The sequence below is a fragment of the Leptodactylus fuscus genome, chromosome 7 (assembly GCF_031893055.1).
Source record: "Leptodactylus fuscus isolate aLepFus1 chromosome 7, aLepFus1.hap2, whole genome shotgun sequence".
NCBI classification, from domain to species: Eukaryota; Metazoa; Chordata; class Amphibia; order Anura; family Leptodactylidae; genus Leptodactylus; species Leptodactylus fuscus.
Window position 1 is genome coordinate 90338972 of NC_134271.1, and position 20675 is coordinate 90359646.

The 20675-nt window shown below is 41.0% G+C and overlaps 1 protein-coding gene across 2 annotated transcripts in view; it reads left to right on the plus strand.

Annotated features, from left to right (window-relative positions):
- Nucleotides 1-20675, plus strand: part of CDC42BPB (CDC42 binding protein kinase beta) — a 78727-nt gene that overhangs the window by 10724 nt on the left and 47328 nt on the right. For both annotated transcript variants that reach the window (XM_075282480.1, XM_075282481.1), the window contains exons 2-7: nucleotides 7892-7983; nucleotides 8835-8918; nucleotides 9086-9181; nucleotides 11420-11568; nucleotides 15005-15098; nucleotides 16632-16832. In XM_075282480.1, the coding sequence (XP_075138581.1) occupies nucleotides 7892-7983; nucleotides 8835-8918; nucleotides 9086-9181; nucleotides 11420-11568; nucleotides 15005-15098; nucleotides 16632-16832 (716 nt within the window). The remainder of the gene's footprint in view (nucleotides 1-7891; nucleotides 7984-8834; nucleotides 8919-9085; nucleotides 9182-11419; nucleotides 11569-15004; nucleotides 15099-16631; nucleotides 16833-20675) is intronic.

A 20675-nucleotide genomic window follows, 5' to 3' on the forward strand; every position in this document is an offset into this window, starting at 1 on the left:
ATGGCTGGCACAGTGCAGGAAGTCAGTCAGGAAAACAAGTTTCTGACTCCATCTTCAAACTAAAATGGTTATTTTTAATTATAACTTACAATTCGTAATATTGTATAATTAGACGTATAGTTTGTCACATATTTACTTTCTTAGCAATTCAGTCACTAGACCTGCTAATGACTGACTGAAGAGATCAGCTTCAGAGTTGGAGTCAGAAGGAAAAATAGGAGTGGGTAGTTTGGCCTGGTGTCATGTCTCAGCTGACCAGCCTTCACAAATCTACAGCACCAAGAATGGTTGCTAGAGCATGGTCAGCTGGGGTCATGCAACATCTCCACAGGAAGGATGGAAAGACACAGATGTAGAACCCTTATCCTGCACTTCCTGATTTAGGAATAGAATACTAGACTACAGTATAGGCTGACATTTACACAAGCAGAGAAGAAGAAAACTGCCTAACTTTGCAGATTTACAAATCTATTGGCAAAAACTAAACTCTGATCTTATACGTATAAAATGTTTTCAACCACTAAAAAGTGCTTTCTGTAGAGAGATTTTGCATTGTAGGGTCCTTTAACAGGAAGAAGAATAGAGAGCACATGGCAAAATTGGTGACCAGAACACTTGGATATGGGCAACTGTAGAGGGGTGTTAATCCTTTCTGGGGGAGTGAAAGTGTATAGAAGTTGCTGAGTGGTACAAGTTACACAAGGGTCACATAGCGCTTGTTCTCAGTTGATCAGGTCAGTTGGGGAAACCTAATAATGGAGAAGGTAGACTGCTAAAACAGCGGTTACACATAGAGCCGAGCGGACACCATTGACTAAAATGGAATCTGTCTGGTATTGATCAGTTTGAAACTGAAACCGGTTTTGGAGATAGATATGAATATATATCTAAATTAATTTTTTTTTTTTCTGCGTACTGTGAACCTAGCCTTACCAATATCTGTTGAAAATATTGGGTTGGCCGCCTTCTATCTTTCCTCTTCATTGAGTATAGAGCAGAGTGGCGTGTTGTTATTGCAGAGGGCCGCCGCGTCTCCTGTTACCTGCGCAGAGATTTCGGTAAACACGTCTGTCATGCGCTTGTGCACAATAAAAGCTGGCCACCCTCATTGTTGCTGTGAATGCTCTTCTACAGCACGGCTGGGTGTGTTCCTGGGCCAGACATGTCATATATTGACATTTAAAGAGCAGATGGACCAGCTGGTGCAGGCACGCCTAGACTACGAGGAAGCCCAGATCTGCTACTGTCACGATTCCACAACAATTGCTTTTTACCGATATGCAAATCAAATATTCAAAGTACTGAAATGTGGCAAAGACTTTCTTGTTTTGCTGTGCTTTGTTTTATGGAAAGACTTGTGTAAATGTAAGCTTATTCATAGCACATAGGAGAGTTCTATAACTTTCTAAGGCAGTATTCAGACTAGTGTTCAAACTCCATTATGGGTTTCCATCCCCAAATCCACTCGCAAAATGCGTACAGAGAAGTCCTGCAAGCAGGGCTATACTCTCTGAATTTTTGGGGCAGAGACCAGGTGGACCCATTATAATTTATGGGGTCTGCGGGTGACCACTTTTTAAGTGGATTAGGTTTCTGTTCGTTAGGTCCCCAAGCTGACCCGAAGAACAAAAAGGAGAACGCTAGTGTGAACCTAGTGTAATTCACTTTGGGGGAATTTACTTCTGAGCCATTTCAGAATCTCTGCTTGCTTTTAGCAAATGGAAACAATCTCTGTTCATATCTGTGTTGTGGCTTTTTATTTTTTTTAAACAAATGTGCAGCTTTTGTCTCACAACTCTGCTTAATCGTGCTGAAATATTGTCACTAATTGACCTGCAACTTATCCTGAGTATTTCCTCGTATTACTTTGCGTATAGCCACCTGGTACTGTCTGCCCTCCTTCCCTTATAGATTGCAAGCCCTTGTGGGCAGGGCCTACTGTTGCACTGTACCAATTGGTCACTTTTAGTAATGTGCTTTTAGTTTTTGCTTTGTATATAAAACCTAAAAGGTGCTTTAAAAATGATAATGCTACCTTCTGTTTGCTTATGGTTCAATAAAAATACAGAATTCAAAAGATAAGTAGTGCGTTCTGGGATTCTACTCTGTATAGTCTCAAAACAGAAACCCTCTGTGCCCAACAGACACCGTTGACTTCTAATTGGGTCCATCAGACATGGGCTAAATTCTGAAGAAGAAAAATGTATCTCGATCTAACACTTCTCAGATCAGGGTTTGTTAAAATTCTATCTGGTTTAGATAATCCTTTCTGCTGTAAACATGACAATCCTCTTCTGACAGTGTGTGAACACTTAAAGGGATTCTACCACTAAAACATTTTTTCTATTTACCATGTCGGAATAGCCTTAAGAAAGGTTATTCGTCTCCTACCTTACTCAGTCGCCTCCGGCCCACCGTTCCGTAGAACTACCAGTTTTTACCAGTATGCAAATGAGTTCACTCGCAGCAATGGCGACGGGCCCCAGCGCTCAAACAGCAATGGGGGCGTCCCCACTGCTGCCAGAGAACTCTCTCCAGCGACGCCTTCATCTTCAACAGCAAACTTGTCTTCTTCCGGCTGGGGTCACACTCCACTCTTGCGCGTATGCGCAGTACGCTCCTGTAGTTCTCCATAGAAGACGTGGTAAATATTAAAAAAAATTGTTTTAGTGGTAGAATCCCTTTAAGCAACACAATGTAACTCCAAGCAACACTGACTTACAATCAATTTCACATGCTGTTGTGCAAATGGAATATACAACACATGGAAATTATTGGCATTATGGAGACACACTCAATAAAGGAGATGTTCTGGAGACCACATCTCAGTACCAATGCTTTCTGGCTGATGCTTTGGTCACTTTTAAATGTTGGTTGTTTTCACACTCGTGGTAGCATGAGACGGACTCTACAACCCACACAAGTGGCTCAGGTACTGCAGCTCATCTAGGATAGCACATCAATGCGAGCTGTGGCAAGAAGGTTTGCTGTGTCTGTCAGCGTAGTGTCCAGAGGCTGGAGGTGCTACCAGGAGACAGGCCAGTACACCAGGAGATGTGGAGGGGGCCGTAGGAGGGCATCAACCCAGCAGCAGGACCGCTACCTCCGCCTTTGTGCAAGGAGGAACAGGAGGAGCACTGCCAGAGCCCTGAAAAATTGCCTCCAGCAATAAAAATATTGCTGAACTTTTCTAATGATGGGGCATGAATACCAGCACACCACTGATCAGCTTTTCTCAGCAGCTAGTACTCTTACACTAGGATCACACCTGTATTGGTGTTTCCATTCTTCAGGTGCACTTGGGGACCCAAAAAACGGAAAGTTACCCATAGACTATAAAGGCGTCTGCTGGGTTTCTGCCCGAAAAATGCAGAGAGAAAAGTAAAGTGGGGGACAGCATCCCCAGTCATTGAACACAGATGTGACCCTAGCCTGATGCTGCAAGAAGCAGATAGCTCTGTAGTGGCCAGGTGTGGTACTGCAGATCAGCTACTATTCACTTGGGTCACAACAGAGTATGGAACTGTCTATTACCAGTGAGTGAGCTGCTGAGAATAGTTGATTGGTGGTAGGGGTTCAAAACCTGGCATGCCTATCTAATATTGTATCATTTCTGACCATTCTGATCAATCTAGCAGATACAGAAATGGTCTCACATTTACATGTTTAGGATATGGGGGCACTCGTCGATTTGCATATTTTTTACCCATGTTTAGGATAGGCAACAAGATGAGAACTGGAGCTATCGGGCTATCTTTTAGATGCCGTTTGCATACTACAATGTAAACCGATCACGTTTCTGACAGATGAGACATCTGTCTGTCGTCTGTGATATAAGTGCTGAGAAGCTACAGGAGCATCCTATAGCACATCTCCCTATTATAGGTTTTCCATTTCAGGTTTCTAGCCCAGCATTTGTCTAATCCTTGGCCTATAATATTATTCCCTCATTTGGAAATTCTTGTATTTTGTTATATTATAAACTTGAGTCTTCAGTAGTTGATACCTTTTTTTTAATGGCTAACTAATAATGATGACAGATTACAACGTTTTGAAGCTCTCGGCTTTTTCTTCAGGTGTATCTAAAAACAATTTCTGAAGGCTGCATATTTATGTACAGAGGGACACATAGGAATAGAATTCTAGGAGGGAGGGGGGGGGAGAAGGTTATTGTTCCATACAAATAAACAATTCATCAGTTTGCAATGTTCTTATCAGTTCACAGAGTGTCTTTTATGGCTTCTCAGTTCAGTGATTTCTGTAGGATGCCATGAACCCATGTGACAGATTCATCCCTTTCTGCAATGTTTGAAGCAGGGTCATAAACTTGTACTCATAAATCTTTCTCTCTTTCCTGGATTTAAAATTCCCTTTTAAAACCAAAGTTTTCATGTCATTGGTGATATTACGATCTTCATTGCTGAAATGTTTTGACACGGGAAGGTCTATTCTCTGTTCTCTAATTGTATGGCGATGTGAGTCACATACTGACCACTGACAAGATAGAGATACCAAATTCTAACAGGGAATATAAAATCCCAGGTACGTTTACCTGTAACACACCTAATGTAGTGTATTTAATAATATGCACCAAATGTTCCACTGAAAATCTGTATGTTGGAGAGACCAGCCAGAAACTCAGACTGAGAATTAATTCACATTGCCATACAATTAAACAACAGAGAATAGACCTTCCCATGCCAAAACATTTCAGCAATGAAAATCATAATATCACCAATGACATGAAAATTTTGGTTTTAAGAGGGAATTTTAAATCCAGGAAAGAGAGAAGGATTTATGAGTACAAGTTTATGACCCTGCTTCAAACATTGCAGAAAGGGATGAATCTGTCACATGGGTTCATGGCATCCTACAGAAATCGCTGAACTGAGAAGCCATAAAAGACACTCTGTGAACTGATAAGAACATTGCAAACTGATGAATTGTTTGTTTGTATGTAACAATAACCTTCTCCCCCCCCCTCCCTCCTAGAATTCTATTCCTATGTTCCCCTCTGTACATAAATATGCAGCCTTCAGAATTTTTTTAGATACACCTGAAGAAGAAGCCGAGAGCTTTGAAACGTTGTAATCTGTCATCATTATTAGTTGGCTATTAAAAAAGGTATCAACTACTGAAGACTCAAGTTTTTTGTTTTTTATATTTCCTACCCACTGGCTAACGCGGTACAAAAACAAACATTTTCCTTGTATTTTGTTAGACATATGCGTTATACATCATCACATGTCTTGTTCTTGCCCAGTGGTCATTACACTCCTATCTATCTATCTATCTATCTATCTATCTATCTATCTATCTATCTATCTATCCTATCTATCTTATCTATCTATCTTATCTATCTATCTATCTTATCTATCTATCTTATCTATCTATCTTATCTATCTATCTTATCTATCTATCTTATCTTATCTATCTTATCTTATCTATCTATCTTATCTATCTATCTTATCTATCTATCTTATCTATCTATCTTATCTATCTATCTTATCTATCTATCTTATCTATCTATCTTATCTATCTATCTTATCTATCTATCTTATCTATCTATCTTATCTATCTATCTTATCTATCTATCTTATCTATCTATCTTATCTATCTATCTTATCTATCTATCTTATCTATCTATCTTATCTATCTATCTTATCTATCTATCTATCTATCTAATCTATCTATCTTAAGAAGTAAGCTATGGTTTACGGCCTCAGCTGCCACTCTCCCGGGCGGAGCCTTTGCTGCACTTTTTATTACCTGCGCTGAGTCACTTTGCAAATATGAAAAGGAAAATTGTTTATGATCTTGTTAGAACAGGTAAATGTGCGAGATCAGACTCTTGGTTGTGTCCTCAGGTCTGGGGTCTTCATCCTGCTAGTTGGGAGCCACAAACCCCAGTATATACGGGTAAACACATCTCCCTAAACTTTAGAAACTGTTCCCTCCAAGGTGTAAATAAGGAGACTAAGGGAATTGAAAGTGTTCCCTATTGTTTAATAGAAAGGAGGGGTTAATATCCGCTGCTGTTTAACATGAAGGGTTCTTTTGTGGCTGCATTGCACTATAAACTAAGTGACAGTAGGTGTGAATTGTTCCCTGTTATAGACTTGTGATGCATTTGTGTTTGACCCTGCAGATAGCACTGTTTGTAGGGCATCTATTAGACTAACCGTGAGGCTATGACTAGGTTTACCTGACCTCAATATACTAGAATCATTGGATACATATATGTAAAGTGAAGGACAGAAGCAGAAGTTGCTATTTCCTGGAGTCTCCTGTTTCCTCTTCCGCATCGAAATCCTGAGGACAGTAAAGTTTCTGATTTGTCTTTATGGCGCGGCTTAATAATTAAGTTTCTGGTTACCTGGTGTGGATATTGTGCAGCTTCTACACATGTAAATCACATCATCCGAGCTTTTCTTTCTTGGCCGAGACTGTTTGTATGAAGACTCCATGCATGTGAATGTCTGTGTGCTAACATTGGTTTTTAACAGCTAACACACTGTCCCATTATATTCCAATGGCCACACATACACACACACGTGTATTGTCTTGGGGCAGTGAGCCCAGGAGAAATCTCAGGATAGGTCCTATTCCTGTGCAACCCGGGCTCATTGCTGAAAATCAATAGGTTGGTGGAGGTGAGAGCGACATATGGAATCATCAATGTGCCTTCCCCCACAGACCCCGTACATTCCCTCATTCATTCCTAAATCCATCCTATGACTGTTGGGGCCTGCTGGGTACAGGCTGTAAGACAACTAGACTAAATAATGTTGTTCCAACGGTGCAGAAACTATCCGCCATTCTGACTGAAAGGGTTAGTTCACATGCAGTTAGGTGTTTGTTTTTTTTTGTTTTTTTTTAATACATATATATTTATCAACATATATCCTGAGTGAGTGCATCAGAGTGCTTGATGTTTTCTAAAGATGTTATTCAGAATTAGAATAACTTGGCTACGTTCTTCCACATACAGCGCTGAAAGGGGTTGTCCAAGGGTTAATATTGAGGAATCTTTCCTTGGTATAGGTCATCAATGTCAAAACATTGGACCACAGTGTACAGAAAAATAAGCAGAAATACATTGTGGCAGTGCTACACCAGTACAGCTCACTTATATAGAAGCTGAGATGCAGCAGTGTGTCAAGGCCACTGAACAGTAGATGGAGCTGTCTAATTTCTTGTCTGTACATTATTCTAGGAACAGCTGATCAGTGGGGGTGCTGGGTGTCAGACTTGAAGAATCCCTTTTAACCTTTTGTTGTGTATAACGCAAGGATTCCTGTGCAATTCCACTTCACAACCCGACCTGCACTTGAGAGCTTTCCTTTACAATCTTATTACGCTTGGTGACTATTTAATATACTATGTGTGACCCTAGCAATTTGAGTTCTCCAGTTTTTTGTCTGCAAGTTCTGAAGCTGCTGTTTTTATGTTGTATGTCATAAAGGAGACATCTGCCCTAATGAAGAATGGGGAAGATCTATCAATCCCTCTACACTAGTTTACTGGGATAGAGGGATGAAATTGTGGCACATATTCAGTATAAAGCTCAGTCATGCACCAAATGTGCGCCACAACCCTGTTCTGCGGCTCTCACCACATTGTGCGAATGTGAGCGGAGCAGATAGGGGACCAGGGACGCTTCAATCTGACATATTCCTTACAATTCATGCCGGTTATCTTCTTGTGAGATAGAATGGAAATTTACACTAATTCTTAAGTGGCAGGCTAAATAAATGCGCCCCAATAGTCCATTCACTGACTGCAAGCAGAGAGTGGGAGAAGGGATACAGAATAAATCTAAATATAGAATACTCCTTTAACTGCCAGAAGATTGGATAGCAGGAGACTTAAAATCATTTTTCTCTTGCAGCAAAACCTTTTACTCAGCTCTTGAAGGGAATGCAACTGCGTCGGGACGACTTTGAAATTATAAAGGTTATCGGACGGGGAGCATTTGGAGAGGTAATTTATTATTTCATGTGAATATTTTAGTGCCATCTTGCATTCTGATAGAAGTGAACAGCGACCGCCACATTACATATGCTAGCTGTCTTCATGGACATCTTAAAGTCTCATCATGTTGCTTACACGACTGACAACAGAATATTTTATTCTACTGAGTGCTCCTCTTGGAATGTGCAAGTTGATCAGCGGTTTACGTTTTTTGCAGGCGGATTTTGATGCGGAATCTGCCTGCAAAAAAGGCTCCCATTCATTTCAATGAATTCTTTTTTTGCTAGCATTTTTTTTTTTACCAGCTAGCGGGAAAAGAAGCGACATTCCCTTTCTTTCCGCGGATTCCATGGATGAGATAGCCGCATCGTCCACAGCACAAGACTCACTCCCGATTAGGTCTATTCATTCGGACCAAATCAGGAGTGGGATGTCATGACGGGATGCCGGTGCACTGCATCGGCATTCAGTCACGGCTAGCCGAGTGGAGCATTGACATGGTGGAAAAGGTTTCCGCTGTGTGAACATACCCTAAGAGTATGGAGGGCCAGTGTGGTCATAGCTGATAGTACAGTGTTTTCTAGGCAACTGTACAAACACATTGCACTACATTGTAGGTTAAGTACCCACTTAAGTCTGAGTAATATGTACTGATCCAGGAGAAGTAATTTGGAAATCTCTCTGATTAGGCAGCCATCAGTTCTGCATTACCGGTCTATATTGTGCTCCTCCTGTAGGCACTCTACCCTTTCCTATACATTTTATAGAATGTCCAGGCTAAATAAGAATTTTACACTCTAAAGCTATGTTCCTTCTTCACTTCTTTCCATACAACATTCAATTGAATTTTCTTTTCCCAGGTTGCTGTAGTGCGAATGAAGAGCACAGAGCGCATTTATGCCATGAAAATCCTAAACAAATGGGAGATGCTAAAAAGAGCAGAAGTAAGTGCACCCTTTTTGTAAGCAAACATCAGGACAACCACTGTTCACAATACATATCCCATTTTCAATCAGTGGTCTATAGACAGTCGTATAATTTATGTGCACGGAAAGGGGAGGATATCATACAGGGTTTTTTTCAACTCAATGCTATTTTCTTTCACTCGCAGACGGCCTGCTTTCGGGAGGAGAGGAATGTGCTTGTTTATGGAGATTGTCAGTGGATCACTACGTTGCACTATGCATTTCAGGATGAAAACTTTTTGGTAACTTTTTATATTCATTTATGTTCGACTTGAGGCCAGTTTTTACAGAATTGTAGAAATGGAAAGTTCATTTAATTTTTTTTTTCCAACAGGCAGAAATTGGTGGCAGTGAGTTTTGTGGGGGCAGGGGAGATTAAAATAAAATAAAAGAACTGTTCTTTCTCACTAATTCCTTCTGGTTCTTTGCTTATATCTACATCCTGGTCCTGTCTCCCCACACAGTAAATGTGTGCTGTGCATAGAGACCATTGGCACCTGGGCAGCATCAGAAGGGGGACAGTGAGGAGAGTATCAGTTCTTTTTCTTTTTTTTTCCCCTTCTGTCCATGTAGTTAAGAGGAAGCCAATCACAGCGGCTGTAAGATGTTGGTAGGTGCAGGTGCCAGAGGTGGGACCCACATTTATAGGATATCCTGTGAATATGCCATGAGAATATGATTTCTACCGAGAAAATGGGTTAGAGTTGGAGAATGTTTCTTGCATTTTAAAATTCATTGTGCAGCAAAGGTAGCATTACAGCCGATTCTAGCTTTTCTGCTGCCTGAGGTGAAAATTAAAATGGCTTAATAAATGGGCCAAATTAAAAGGGCTTTACAATATCTGCTATATACACACGTGGACAAAATTGTTTGTCTTCCTTGTTTAATGTAAGAAAAACCCACAGTAATCACAGAAATAACATGAATCTGACAAGTAATAATAAGTAAAAATTATTGACAAGCCCCAAAGCTTCTAGTAGAATGTTTTATGGACAGATGAGGAAAAAAACAAACTTTTTGGCAAGGCACATCAGCTCTATGTTCAGACGGAAAAATGAAGCATATCTTGAAAAGAACACTGTCCCTACTGTGAAACATGGAGGAGGCTCTGTTATGTTCTGGGGCTGCTTTGCTACATCTGGCACAAAGTGTCTTGAATCTGTGCAGGGTACAATGAAATCTCAAGACTTTCAAGGGATTCTAGAGAAAAATGTGCTGCCTAGTGTCAGAAAGCTTGGTCTCAGTCGCAGGTCATGGAACTTGAAACCGGATAATGACCCAAAACACACAGCTAAAAACACCCAAGAATGGCTAAGAGGAAAACATTGGACTTGGAGCATCTTTGGAAGGAGCTGAAACATACCATCTGGAAAAGGCACCCATCAAACCCGAGACAACTGGAGCAGTTTGTTCATGAGGAGTGGCCCAAAATACCTGTTGAGAGGGGCAGAAGTCTCATTGCCACTGGGTTCACACCAGCGCCTGATCTCCGTTTTCAGGTTTCCATCTTCTGCCGACAGAAGATGGAAACCTGGCAGACAGTGTCCGACCGTGAGCGCCGGTGAGCGTTTTGTGCTCTCCGCGGCGAAACTGGTTTTTGTTTTTTAAACTGGACACAAAGTCCTGCATGTCCGATTTTATGTCCGGTTAAAAAAAAAAACTTTCACCCATTCAAATGAATGGGTTTGAAAAATGACTGCAGGTTTCCCGTCTCCTTTCCAGTTTTGGGAAGGAAACGGAAACCTGCAAAACGGAGATCGGGGCATAGATGTGAAAGAGCCCTGACAGTTTCAGGAATCGTTTGATTGCAGCGATTGCCTCAAAAGTTTGTGAAACATAATATTAAGTTAAGGGAACCATCATTCCTGCCCTGGCCTTTTGCATGAGGTTTTTTTTCTTTTTTAATTTTGTTGAAGCGAAAAACAATGTCTGACTTTCATTAGTTCATTTTCATAGAATTTTTATTTATTACTTTTGTCACATTCAGGTTATTTCTGTGATCATTGTGGGTTTTTCTTTCATTAATCGAAGTCTGATTCCCCAGTTATGTGTACTATAAGGACCTTTATCAATCAGAACTATGAGCCATATTCCATTTCATTACATTTTGAAGTTATAATTTCCCAATCAGGGACAAAGCAATAGGGGGAGTGAGATTCATAGAGGGAATTGTAATATCTATCAACTTTCTTAAAGGGGTATTTCAGGTAGTGGTGGTAACTTGTTGGCACCTGGACTGTCGAAGATAGGTGGTAGTGGGACACCCTCTGATCAGTAAGTTACCCCTTATCTTTTGGATGGGGGACAGGTAACTAGTTCTTAGTGGAATATCACTTTAAGTCTGTGTCGCTCACATAGGATTTTACCAGTGTCAGCCTGTCTCCTGTGGTATGATCTGTCACTGTGTAGTATTTGACATATGTATGTGTATAATATATTAGGATGTTAATGGCTCTTGTGGGTTTATTTATTTTTTGCAGTATTTAGTCATGGATTACTATGTAGGAGGTGACCTTCTAACACTTCTCAGTAAATTTGAAGACCGCCTTCCGGAAGACATGGCCAAGTTTTATCTGGCAGAGATGGTGCTTGCCATACATTCAATTCATCAGCTGCATTATGTGCACAGGTAAAATGTTCTCCTGACCAGAATCCTTGTAAACGTCGATCTAAACTTTACCTTTTTATCATTCATATATAGATGCAAGTTTCATGGAAAGTACCATCCCTTTCTACATAGTACATTGCTTATCCTGATTCTGAGTTCTAGTCTGTATTATACTCCAGAGCTGTCCTCGCTATTCTGCTAGTGGAGTTACTGTGTACATATGTTACATTACTTATCCTGTTGACTTTTGACTTTTCACTTGCCCACTCATATTGTAATGTTTTTATAGGTTTCCTATTACAGTGGCGTATAAGTAGTGAGGTCATTGAGCTTTACAACTGATCACTTTCCATTCATTGAGGGATGTGGAGACTCAGACACTGGAGCTTATATACTATAGGATGCAAAATACACACACACTTCCTCCAGGTTCTTATATTATGCTGGGGGTCTTCATGGGTACATTGTTGTGCCATGTTAGTCTCTTTGCCTACACAAATGCTTACCCTGGAAAATCCACTTGTAGACCGTTCAGTCAATATTTGCTCTAGCTGCCTGTTTTTATTTTGCAATACCAGAAACAGTTTAGCTAAGCGTTTTTGCTGAGCACATTCTTCAAGACACTTTAACACTTTCTGTACAGTCCTTCAAGGGTAAAGATATTTTTTTTATTTTAAATTAAAGAGACACTAACCTTTTTAAAGTGAAGTTTACAACATTGCAGTAAATTACTCATGTATAGATGCTGTCAACCTCTCAATTGGATGAGAACAGTAGACTGCAATTTTCTATCTTATACTGGCTACAAACTGCATCACTGTGCCAACCCTACTGGATATCTCACATATTGCTGTGTGAATTGTCATAAAGTACCATGTCACCTGACTGCAGCTCCCAGATGCTGACTGGATTGGTGCCCTTACTATGTTCTAGCAGCCTACAGGTGCTGGATGCTGCCAGTGGACAGGTAGTCTATGCTGCAATGTTGCTGTTCAAGTAATGGGAGCAGTGCTGCAGTTAAAGGGATTCTACCATTAAAATAGTTTTGATTTTTTTCTCGATGACATGTAGGAATAGCCTTAAGAAAGGCTATTCTTCTCTGCGCTGCCATTCGGTAGAAATCCGTTTTTCATCTATGCAAATGAGTTCTCTTGCAGCACTGGGAGTGGCCATTTTTCTTGTGACGACGGGCTTGCACAGTCTGCTCTGCCTGAGGCCTACAAGATTGAAACCCAGCTCTGGAAGAAGACTCGCAGAGAGGTGGGTTCCTAAAGAAGATGGAGTCGTCGCTGCAGAGTTCTCTCGCAGCATTTTGGACACCCCCAGTGTCCATTTTGGACACCCCCAGAGAACTCAATTGCATTATAGACGAAAACCGGGATTTCTACCGAATAGCGGTGCGGAGAAGACATCTAAAAGTAGGAGAAGAATAGCCTTTCTTAAGGCTATTCCTACGTGTTATCGAGGAAAAAAAGTATTTTAATGGTAGAATCCCTTTCACATCAAAGTATACAGGGCTGCTGCGCCTCTGCAATTACTTGAATAGGAGCTGTGCTGCATGTAACACCCATCCACTAGCAATTTATGGCACTTGGAGACTGCTAAAATAGATGATACGTGCGGGGTCTGGCTGGCAGACCCTGATGGGTCACATACATACTGTTAACCTTGTGGATAGGTCATTACTATGCAAGTTTGATTTGTGGTTGGAAACCATTTAAAAGGGTTTTTTCAAGACTGAACCATTGATAATGGATTGTGGGGATTTAACACCCAGGGCACCCACAGATCAGCTGTTTGCATGCTACAGCCTTTTCCCTGTCCTGATGAGATCACATTCATCAGTTGAATGGTACAGTGGCAGCTCAATCCCATTCAAGTAAATGGGCCTGAGATGCAGTACCAAGAAAAGGTACAGTGCTGTGCTTGGTATTCATTGCAAGAGTGTGCAGCACACAACTGAACTGTGAGATCTCTTCAAATGGCTGATCTGTTTGGGTCCTTGGTGTCAGGCTCTCAGCAGTCAGATATTGATGACCTGTCAAAGTCAGCTGTGAGAAAACCCCTGGAATGACACCGCGGTGTTCTCACTGGTGATTGCACTTTTCTGTGACTATCTTCCTATTGTTCAGTGCTGGGAAACTAGAACGGAAATAGGAGAACATTCTGTGCCGTTTTGTTTCCTAAAGTTCAAGGCTTTGGTAAGCAGGGTGGTAATTGTACCAGAAAGGCCTTTTCTGTAGCTCTACCTCTGAAAAGAAGCTTACCAACCTTCCTTGTCTGTAGTTTATGTAAAATTATAAAGGACTTTGTAATGACTGTATATTTTACTGATTTTAAAGGGGCTCTATCAGCAAAATTATGCTGTATGAGCCCCACATATGCCTGAATAGCCTTTAAAAAGGCTATTCAGGCACCGCTAATCTAATTTTAAACCCCCTGCCCGTTTTAAAATAAAACTATAAAAACATATATGTAAATGATACCTGAACGTGCACGATCCGACGACATCTTGGGTCCCTCCTTCCTCTTCTTTCTTCTTCCAGCGACATCCTCCTCTTCTGGATCTTCTCCGCCTTCATCTTCTGTTTTTCCGTCGGGTTGTGTTCAAATCCCGCGCGTGTTTGGTAGCCATTTTTGTTGTAGTTCTAAGTATCCTTAGAACTACACGAGCATGTGCAGAACACTTGCAAACGTCTTCATATCCGGAAGAAAAGAAAATGAAGGCGGAGAAGAGCCAGGACAGGAAAACGTCGCTGGAAGAAGAGGAAGGAGGGACCGAAGATGACGTTGGATCGTGCACGACCACCCAGCGTGCACGCTCAGGTATCATTTACATATATATTTTTATAGTTTTATTTTAAAATGGGCGGGGGGTTTAAAATAAGATTAGCAGTGCCTGAATAGCCTTTTTAAAGGCTATTCAGGCATACGTGGGGCTCTATCAGCATAATTTTGCTGATAGAGCCCCTTTTAAGTGGCATCATATTATGGCTCGCATCCAAAGCTTGCACTATTCTGCCGGCTGCATGTCCTCTTTGGTCTTGCATCCCCCTATGTATAACATTGTTTCAGTGTATCCTTATTCTGATGTAATGTGTGACACCAGGACTACATCTCCATGAGTGCAATACAGCAGGTCGCAGTACTAATATGGCAACTCATGGATGTAGCTGGTATATTACAGTATGTTCTTTCTGTGTTTGTGTTTTCCTCAGGTTCTTTGATTTTTCCATAACACTACAAATATACAATGAAATGCTTATTTTTTCCCCTACCCTGTAAAATAATCAGTATAGGAATAAGGAGAAAGTATTCTGCTTTTCAAATTTCAGCTTGCAGCTTTGGGTGTGACAATAGGATCTAGCTATATAGCTCTGTGTTGTCAGTGGTTGTCTTGTGGCTGGACAGATACGATAAGGTGCTAAGATTTACTTATTCCATTTCTCCTCTACAGGGATATCAAACCAGATAACATCCTTCTAGACATGAACGGACATATTCGCCTGGCAGATTTTGGGTCGTGTTTAAAGATGAATGATGATGGCACTGTAAGTTCTACCTATTTCTGCATGTAATCCTGCTTAGTCTATTCCTTTATGTAGTGGAGGATAAGCTATACAACTAAAATGCTTAAAGCGGTTGCCACATTGCTGGGAGTCTAACTGCTGAGACCCCAGCAATGAGGAAAATGAGGGACTCCTTGTGAACGACGCGCTAGTGTACTTGCATGACCAGCGCTCTATTCACTTCTGAAAGGTTTTGGCTCCTTTTTGTTAATTCCTGCATTTCTTCTGCTCTATAGAGAGCTCTACATGCATCTCACATGTACAGTGTATGGGTTTGTGTGTGTAATGCAGGGAAAATGAGGATTGGATACGTCACTTCAAATAGTTATATCTCCGGTATTGTAAAATGTAGAAATTTGCTTCTGGTGTCATGTGAAAGAAGAGATTCTCAACTTTCATATGACCAGTTTTAAGTTCTCTTATTATTTACAGAGATATCATTAGTTGAAAGGATTTGGATGTTTATCCTTATATTTATATTTCTTTGTTTTACAATGCCTGATATATACCTATATGAAGTGACTCTCATTTTCTATTTATTGCACACAAGCCTGTACACCACATACAGAGAGACCTAAGGGACAGCTTTCAATAAAGAAGCAAGGAAAATAAAATACAGGATTTTGGTGGAAGGGGCCATATTTGTTTAATATAAATTCTATTGCAAAATGTTTTATTACACATGTTTTCGCACTTGCTCGTCAGAGACATTCCAACTGCTGGGATCAGTCATGAGAATAGCAATGTTTTGCACCCCAGTTGGAATGGAGGATGTGGTTGGAAATCCCAACACCGGCTTCGTTCTTTTCATTGGGACCGCCATAAATGGCCGCAGTACAGCAATTTTATCTTTGGCAGTCCCAATTTGAACGAACCAAGCTGGAGAGCACATTTCTGAACACTACCTCTATTCAAACCAGAGTGCAAAAGACCCTTGCTCTCCTGCTCATTGGGCATCCCACTGATCTTCAAGTTATCCACTATCCTGTAGATGATTATTTTCATATGACTAGTATAACATAAGTTAAAGAGGACCTTTCATGTCCTCAGGCACATGCGCTTTTATATACTGCTAGAAAGCAGATAGTGTGCCGTATTGTTGGCTTTCTCGTTATGTGCCCTGGGGGAAGAAATATCAGGGCAATTACCGATAGCTCTTCACCATCAGATGGGCGTTCTTGACAGTCCAGCTGGGAACTCCCTTCCTGATAGTACTGCCCATAGCGCTATACTGCCAGAGGAGGCGTTCCTTACCGCCGAGCTATGACGCTGAACGCTGAGGAACGCCTCCATCCAGATGTGGCTTAGTTTGCCACAATGTATCAGTCTCGATACTACAGTGGATACACTTGTAGCAGACTTATTGCTGTAACTGGACATGTTTTTGGTTTTCATCTTTCATGGTTTCCATTCACTGACTGTAAGCAGAGAATCTTGGAACTTGTGAACTGTAAACACAAAGTATAACCTTTACATTGCTCTTCATCTGTTCACACCTTCCTTTCTGGTTTCTAGGTGCAGTCCTCTGTGGCAGTAGGGACCCCAGACTACATCTCCCCGGAAATCTTACAAGCGATGGAGGATGGTATGGGGAAGTACGGACCAGAGTGTGACTGGTGGTCTCTGGGCGTCTGTATGTATGAAATGTTATATGGAGAAACCCCTTTCTACGCGGAATCCCTGGTCGAGACTTATGGAAAGATCATGAACCATGAGGTGAATAATAAACTTGGTTATTGCCTTATTTGGTTGGAAACAAAATCAGACCAAACCATTCTTCTGCAGCCTAGGACCTTCCAGCCACTGCAAAACTATAATGGGTCCGCTAGGAGTTGTAGTTTCACAGACATTATCATACTTCCAATGAGGAATAATGTTAGAACCCCTCCTAGATCCTTCTGTTAGCGTATAGGTTCACAGAATAATACGTAGAAGCCTAAAACATAACTTTTATTCGCTAATTTGAAAACACACCAAGCTATATAGATGAAGAATAAAATCAGTGGGCTATGAGCATTTAGGCAGACTAGAGAACTTATGGGAAACCACACATCAGGGAATAAAAATCCGTACTACTGTCTCACTGAGATGCTATAACAGCGAACCCCTCAGGATGACTGCATTGCTGTTAGAGGAGACAAAAACAGACACTTGGATATCATTGTCCTATAGATCCGACTATAACGTGTCCATGCTTACACTATCTATTAAATGATGCTTACCAAATCTCTATCTAAAGTAAACAGAATTACTACTAAAGGAGTTCTCTATCCCCAACGAACTTCCTCCATTTGTATTTATTCTACCTTAACTAGCCAGTATTAAGGGTACCCAATTTCCTGCCATATTTTGATTTGCTTTTTACAGATCTGTGTAAATTCTTTAACCCCTTAGTGCTATTTCACGTACATGTACGTCAGGGAATGTGGTTAGTTCCTGCATTCCCACGTGTCTGTACGTGATGGAGATCGCACGGGCTCAGAAGCAGAGCCCGTGCGATCACCATGGGAGCCCGGTTGTATCTGACAACCAGGCAACCGCTGTAACCGCAGGGACGGTGATTGCACTGATCCCCACTGTTTAACCCTCAAGGTGCCGTGATCAATAGCGATCACGGCACGCTAAGTGTTTGCCGGCTATAGTGGATGCCGGCAGCGGCATCAGGAGCCCGTGTTAGCTGTAACTTACAGCTAACACGCTGCTCCTTAATCCTTCATTGGAGCAAGCTCCAATAGAGGGTTTAACCCCTTGCATGCCAGCTACAGCCTTTTCCCATTTTCACGCCGACATGCAAAGGGTTTAGTTGTCTGCCCAGTGACCCCCAGGCTGTTAAGATCCCCTGTTACCTGGTTGATCCTGCCGGGACGAGAGGAAGCTAATCTATGCGTCTGCATAGCTAGCTTCCTCTATAGACTGCAATACATGTGTATTGCAAGTCTATAGTTAGTATAGAACCAGCGATCCTCTCTGATCACTGGTTCTAGTGTCCTTTATAGGACAAAAAAAAAAGTGTTAAAAAAAAAATAAATTACATAGTTATAAAGCCCCAAAAACTTCCTTTTTCTATGCAAAATGAATTACATAAAAAATCCCAAAATATTAATAAAATTAATAAAATCAATACATATTTGGTATTGCCGCTTCCGTAATAACCTGTACAATAAAAGTGAAACAATATTTAACCTGGGGGGGGGGGGGGGGGGGGACACGACACGAGAAGAAGGTTTTTTTTTTGCACATTTTGCCTTACAAAAACGCTTAAAAAAGTGATCAAAAAGTCATAATGCCCCAAAACTGTACCAGTGAAAAGCACAGGTTGTCCCGCAAAAAATAAGCCCTCAACCATCTCTGTGATCCGAAAAATAAAAATATTACACAGCTCAGATGGTGATGCAAAAATCATTGATTTATGTCCCCAAATGTGTTTTTTGTTCTGCAGAATGACTAACGCATAATAAAAATATAATATAAAAGAGGTATCGCCGTAACCGTACCGACCCGCAGAATAAAAGTAACATGTTACTTATGCTGTATGTTGCACCGCGAAAAAAAGAAAAGGTAAAAAGCTATTCTAGAATTGCTGTTTTTTTTTTTAATTCACCAAGAGTTAATAAAATTTATTCTATAAGTTGTAGGCACCCAAAAATGGTGTCATTACAAAATACATCTCATCCCGCAAACAGCAAGCCCTTATATGGCCACGTCACCAGAAAATTAAGAAAAATATAGCACCTAGCAATGTGAAGACAACCCCCCCCCCAAAAAAAAAATCAAAAAAAAAAATCACCAAATCATTAGAATGCAACTGGCTGCGGCAGGAAGGGAATATATAAGCTGTGCGAGCGTATATCAGGGGGCACCCCAAATTTACAGCTTACAAGGGAAAAGACACCAGAAGTGACACCCCCCCCAAAAAATCAAAGGAGCTACTGGGATATAGTAGGGAATTTGGTGTTTGCAATGTCCTCCACACAGCTTATATATTCCCTCTTCACCATCCGCTGTTCATTCCCGCCTGCAATACTAATGCTCACTACACCCACTGGTAAATTCTCTCAGGTTTGCAGTTTTCAAAATGGGTAACTCCTTTAGGAATTCCACTTTTCTGGTACTTTACAGTCTCATGACAAACATGACATGGCGTTCAGATTCCAAACATCTAAATCTCCAAAAGCCAAATGGCGCTCTTTCAATTCCAAGCACCGCCATGATCCCATACAGCAGATTATGACCACATATGGGGTATCGCCGCGTTCATGAGCAATTGTTTAACAACCTGTGGGGGCTTTTTCTCCTTTAGCCCCTTGTGAAACTGAAAAGTTTGGGGATAAAGGGACATTTCAGTAATTTATCGCGTACACATCCCAAGGTTAGTAAAATCTGTGAAACGGCTATAGGGTCAAAATGCTCACTATATCCCTTGACGAATTCTGTGGGGGTGTAGTTTCCAAAATGGGGTCACTTTTGGGGGGTTTCCTTTGTTTTGGTATTCTAGGGGCTCTGCAAATGAGACATGGCGCCTGAAAACTATTCCAGCAAAATCTGCTTTTCAAACATCCAGTGTCGCTCCTTCCCTTCCATGCGCTGCCATGTGCCAAAAATCAGTTTATACCCACATATGGGGTATTTCTGTGCTCCTGAGAAATTGCATAACAAATTGTGAGATGCACATTCTCCTTTAACCCGTTGTGAATGTGTTAATCTTAGGTCTAAATGAATGTATTAGTGAAAAAAAAATGAAATGTCTAAATTTCACCTCCTTATTATGTTTATTCTTATGAAATGCTTAAAGGGTTAACAAACATCCCAAAGACTGTTTTGAATAATTTGAGGGGTGCAGTTTTGAAAATGGGATGATTGGGGGGGGGGGGTCTATTATATAGGCCTTTACAATTCCTTTCATAACTGAAGTCATCCCTAAAAAATTGGTTTGGAGAATTTTCTTGTGAATCTGGAAAATCGCTGTTACACTTGTAAGCCTTGTAACGTCCAAAATAAATTAAAAGACAATCAAAAGATGATGCCAATATAAAGCAGAGATATGGGAGATAATATTTATTCATGTATTTGGGTGGTATGACTATCTGCCTGAAAAGCAGAGAATTTCACATTTTGAAAATAGCAATTTTTTCCAAATTTCCATCAAATTTCCTATTTTTTTATATAAGTAAATACAAAAATATTGATCAATGTTGTTTACCACTAACATGGTAAGTACAGTGGCTCCACAGTACAGCGCGATTGGCTGTGCTGTGAAGAACGACGTCTCTGGCTAACTGTCAGAAACGCCCTTCTGACCATAGAAGAGCTACAGTACCGGACCGTAAGCTCTTCACACCGGGCCCACATCGGGAGAGCCGACAGTGCGCTGAACTCAGCGCACTGTCAGCTTTCCGGCAGTATATAGAACTGCCTGTGGGCAAAATGGTGAAAGGTCCTCTTTAAAGCGTCTCAAAGTTATTGCCATTTAAAATGACACATGTCCGTTTTGAAAAAAAGAGGCCTCGTCCTTAACGCACTTTTGGGCTGTGTCCTCAAGGGGTTAAAGCAACCCTTCAG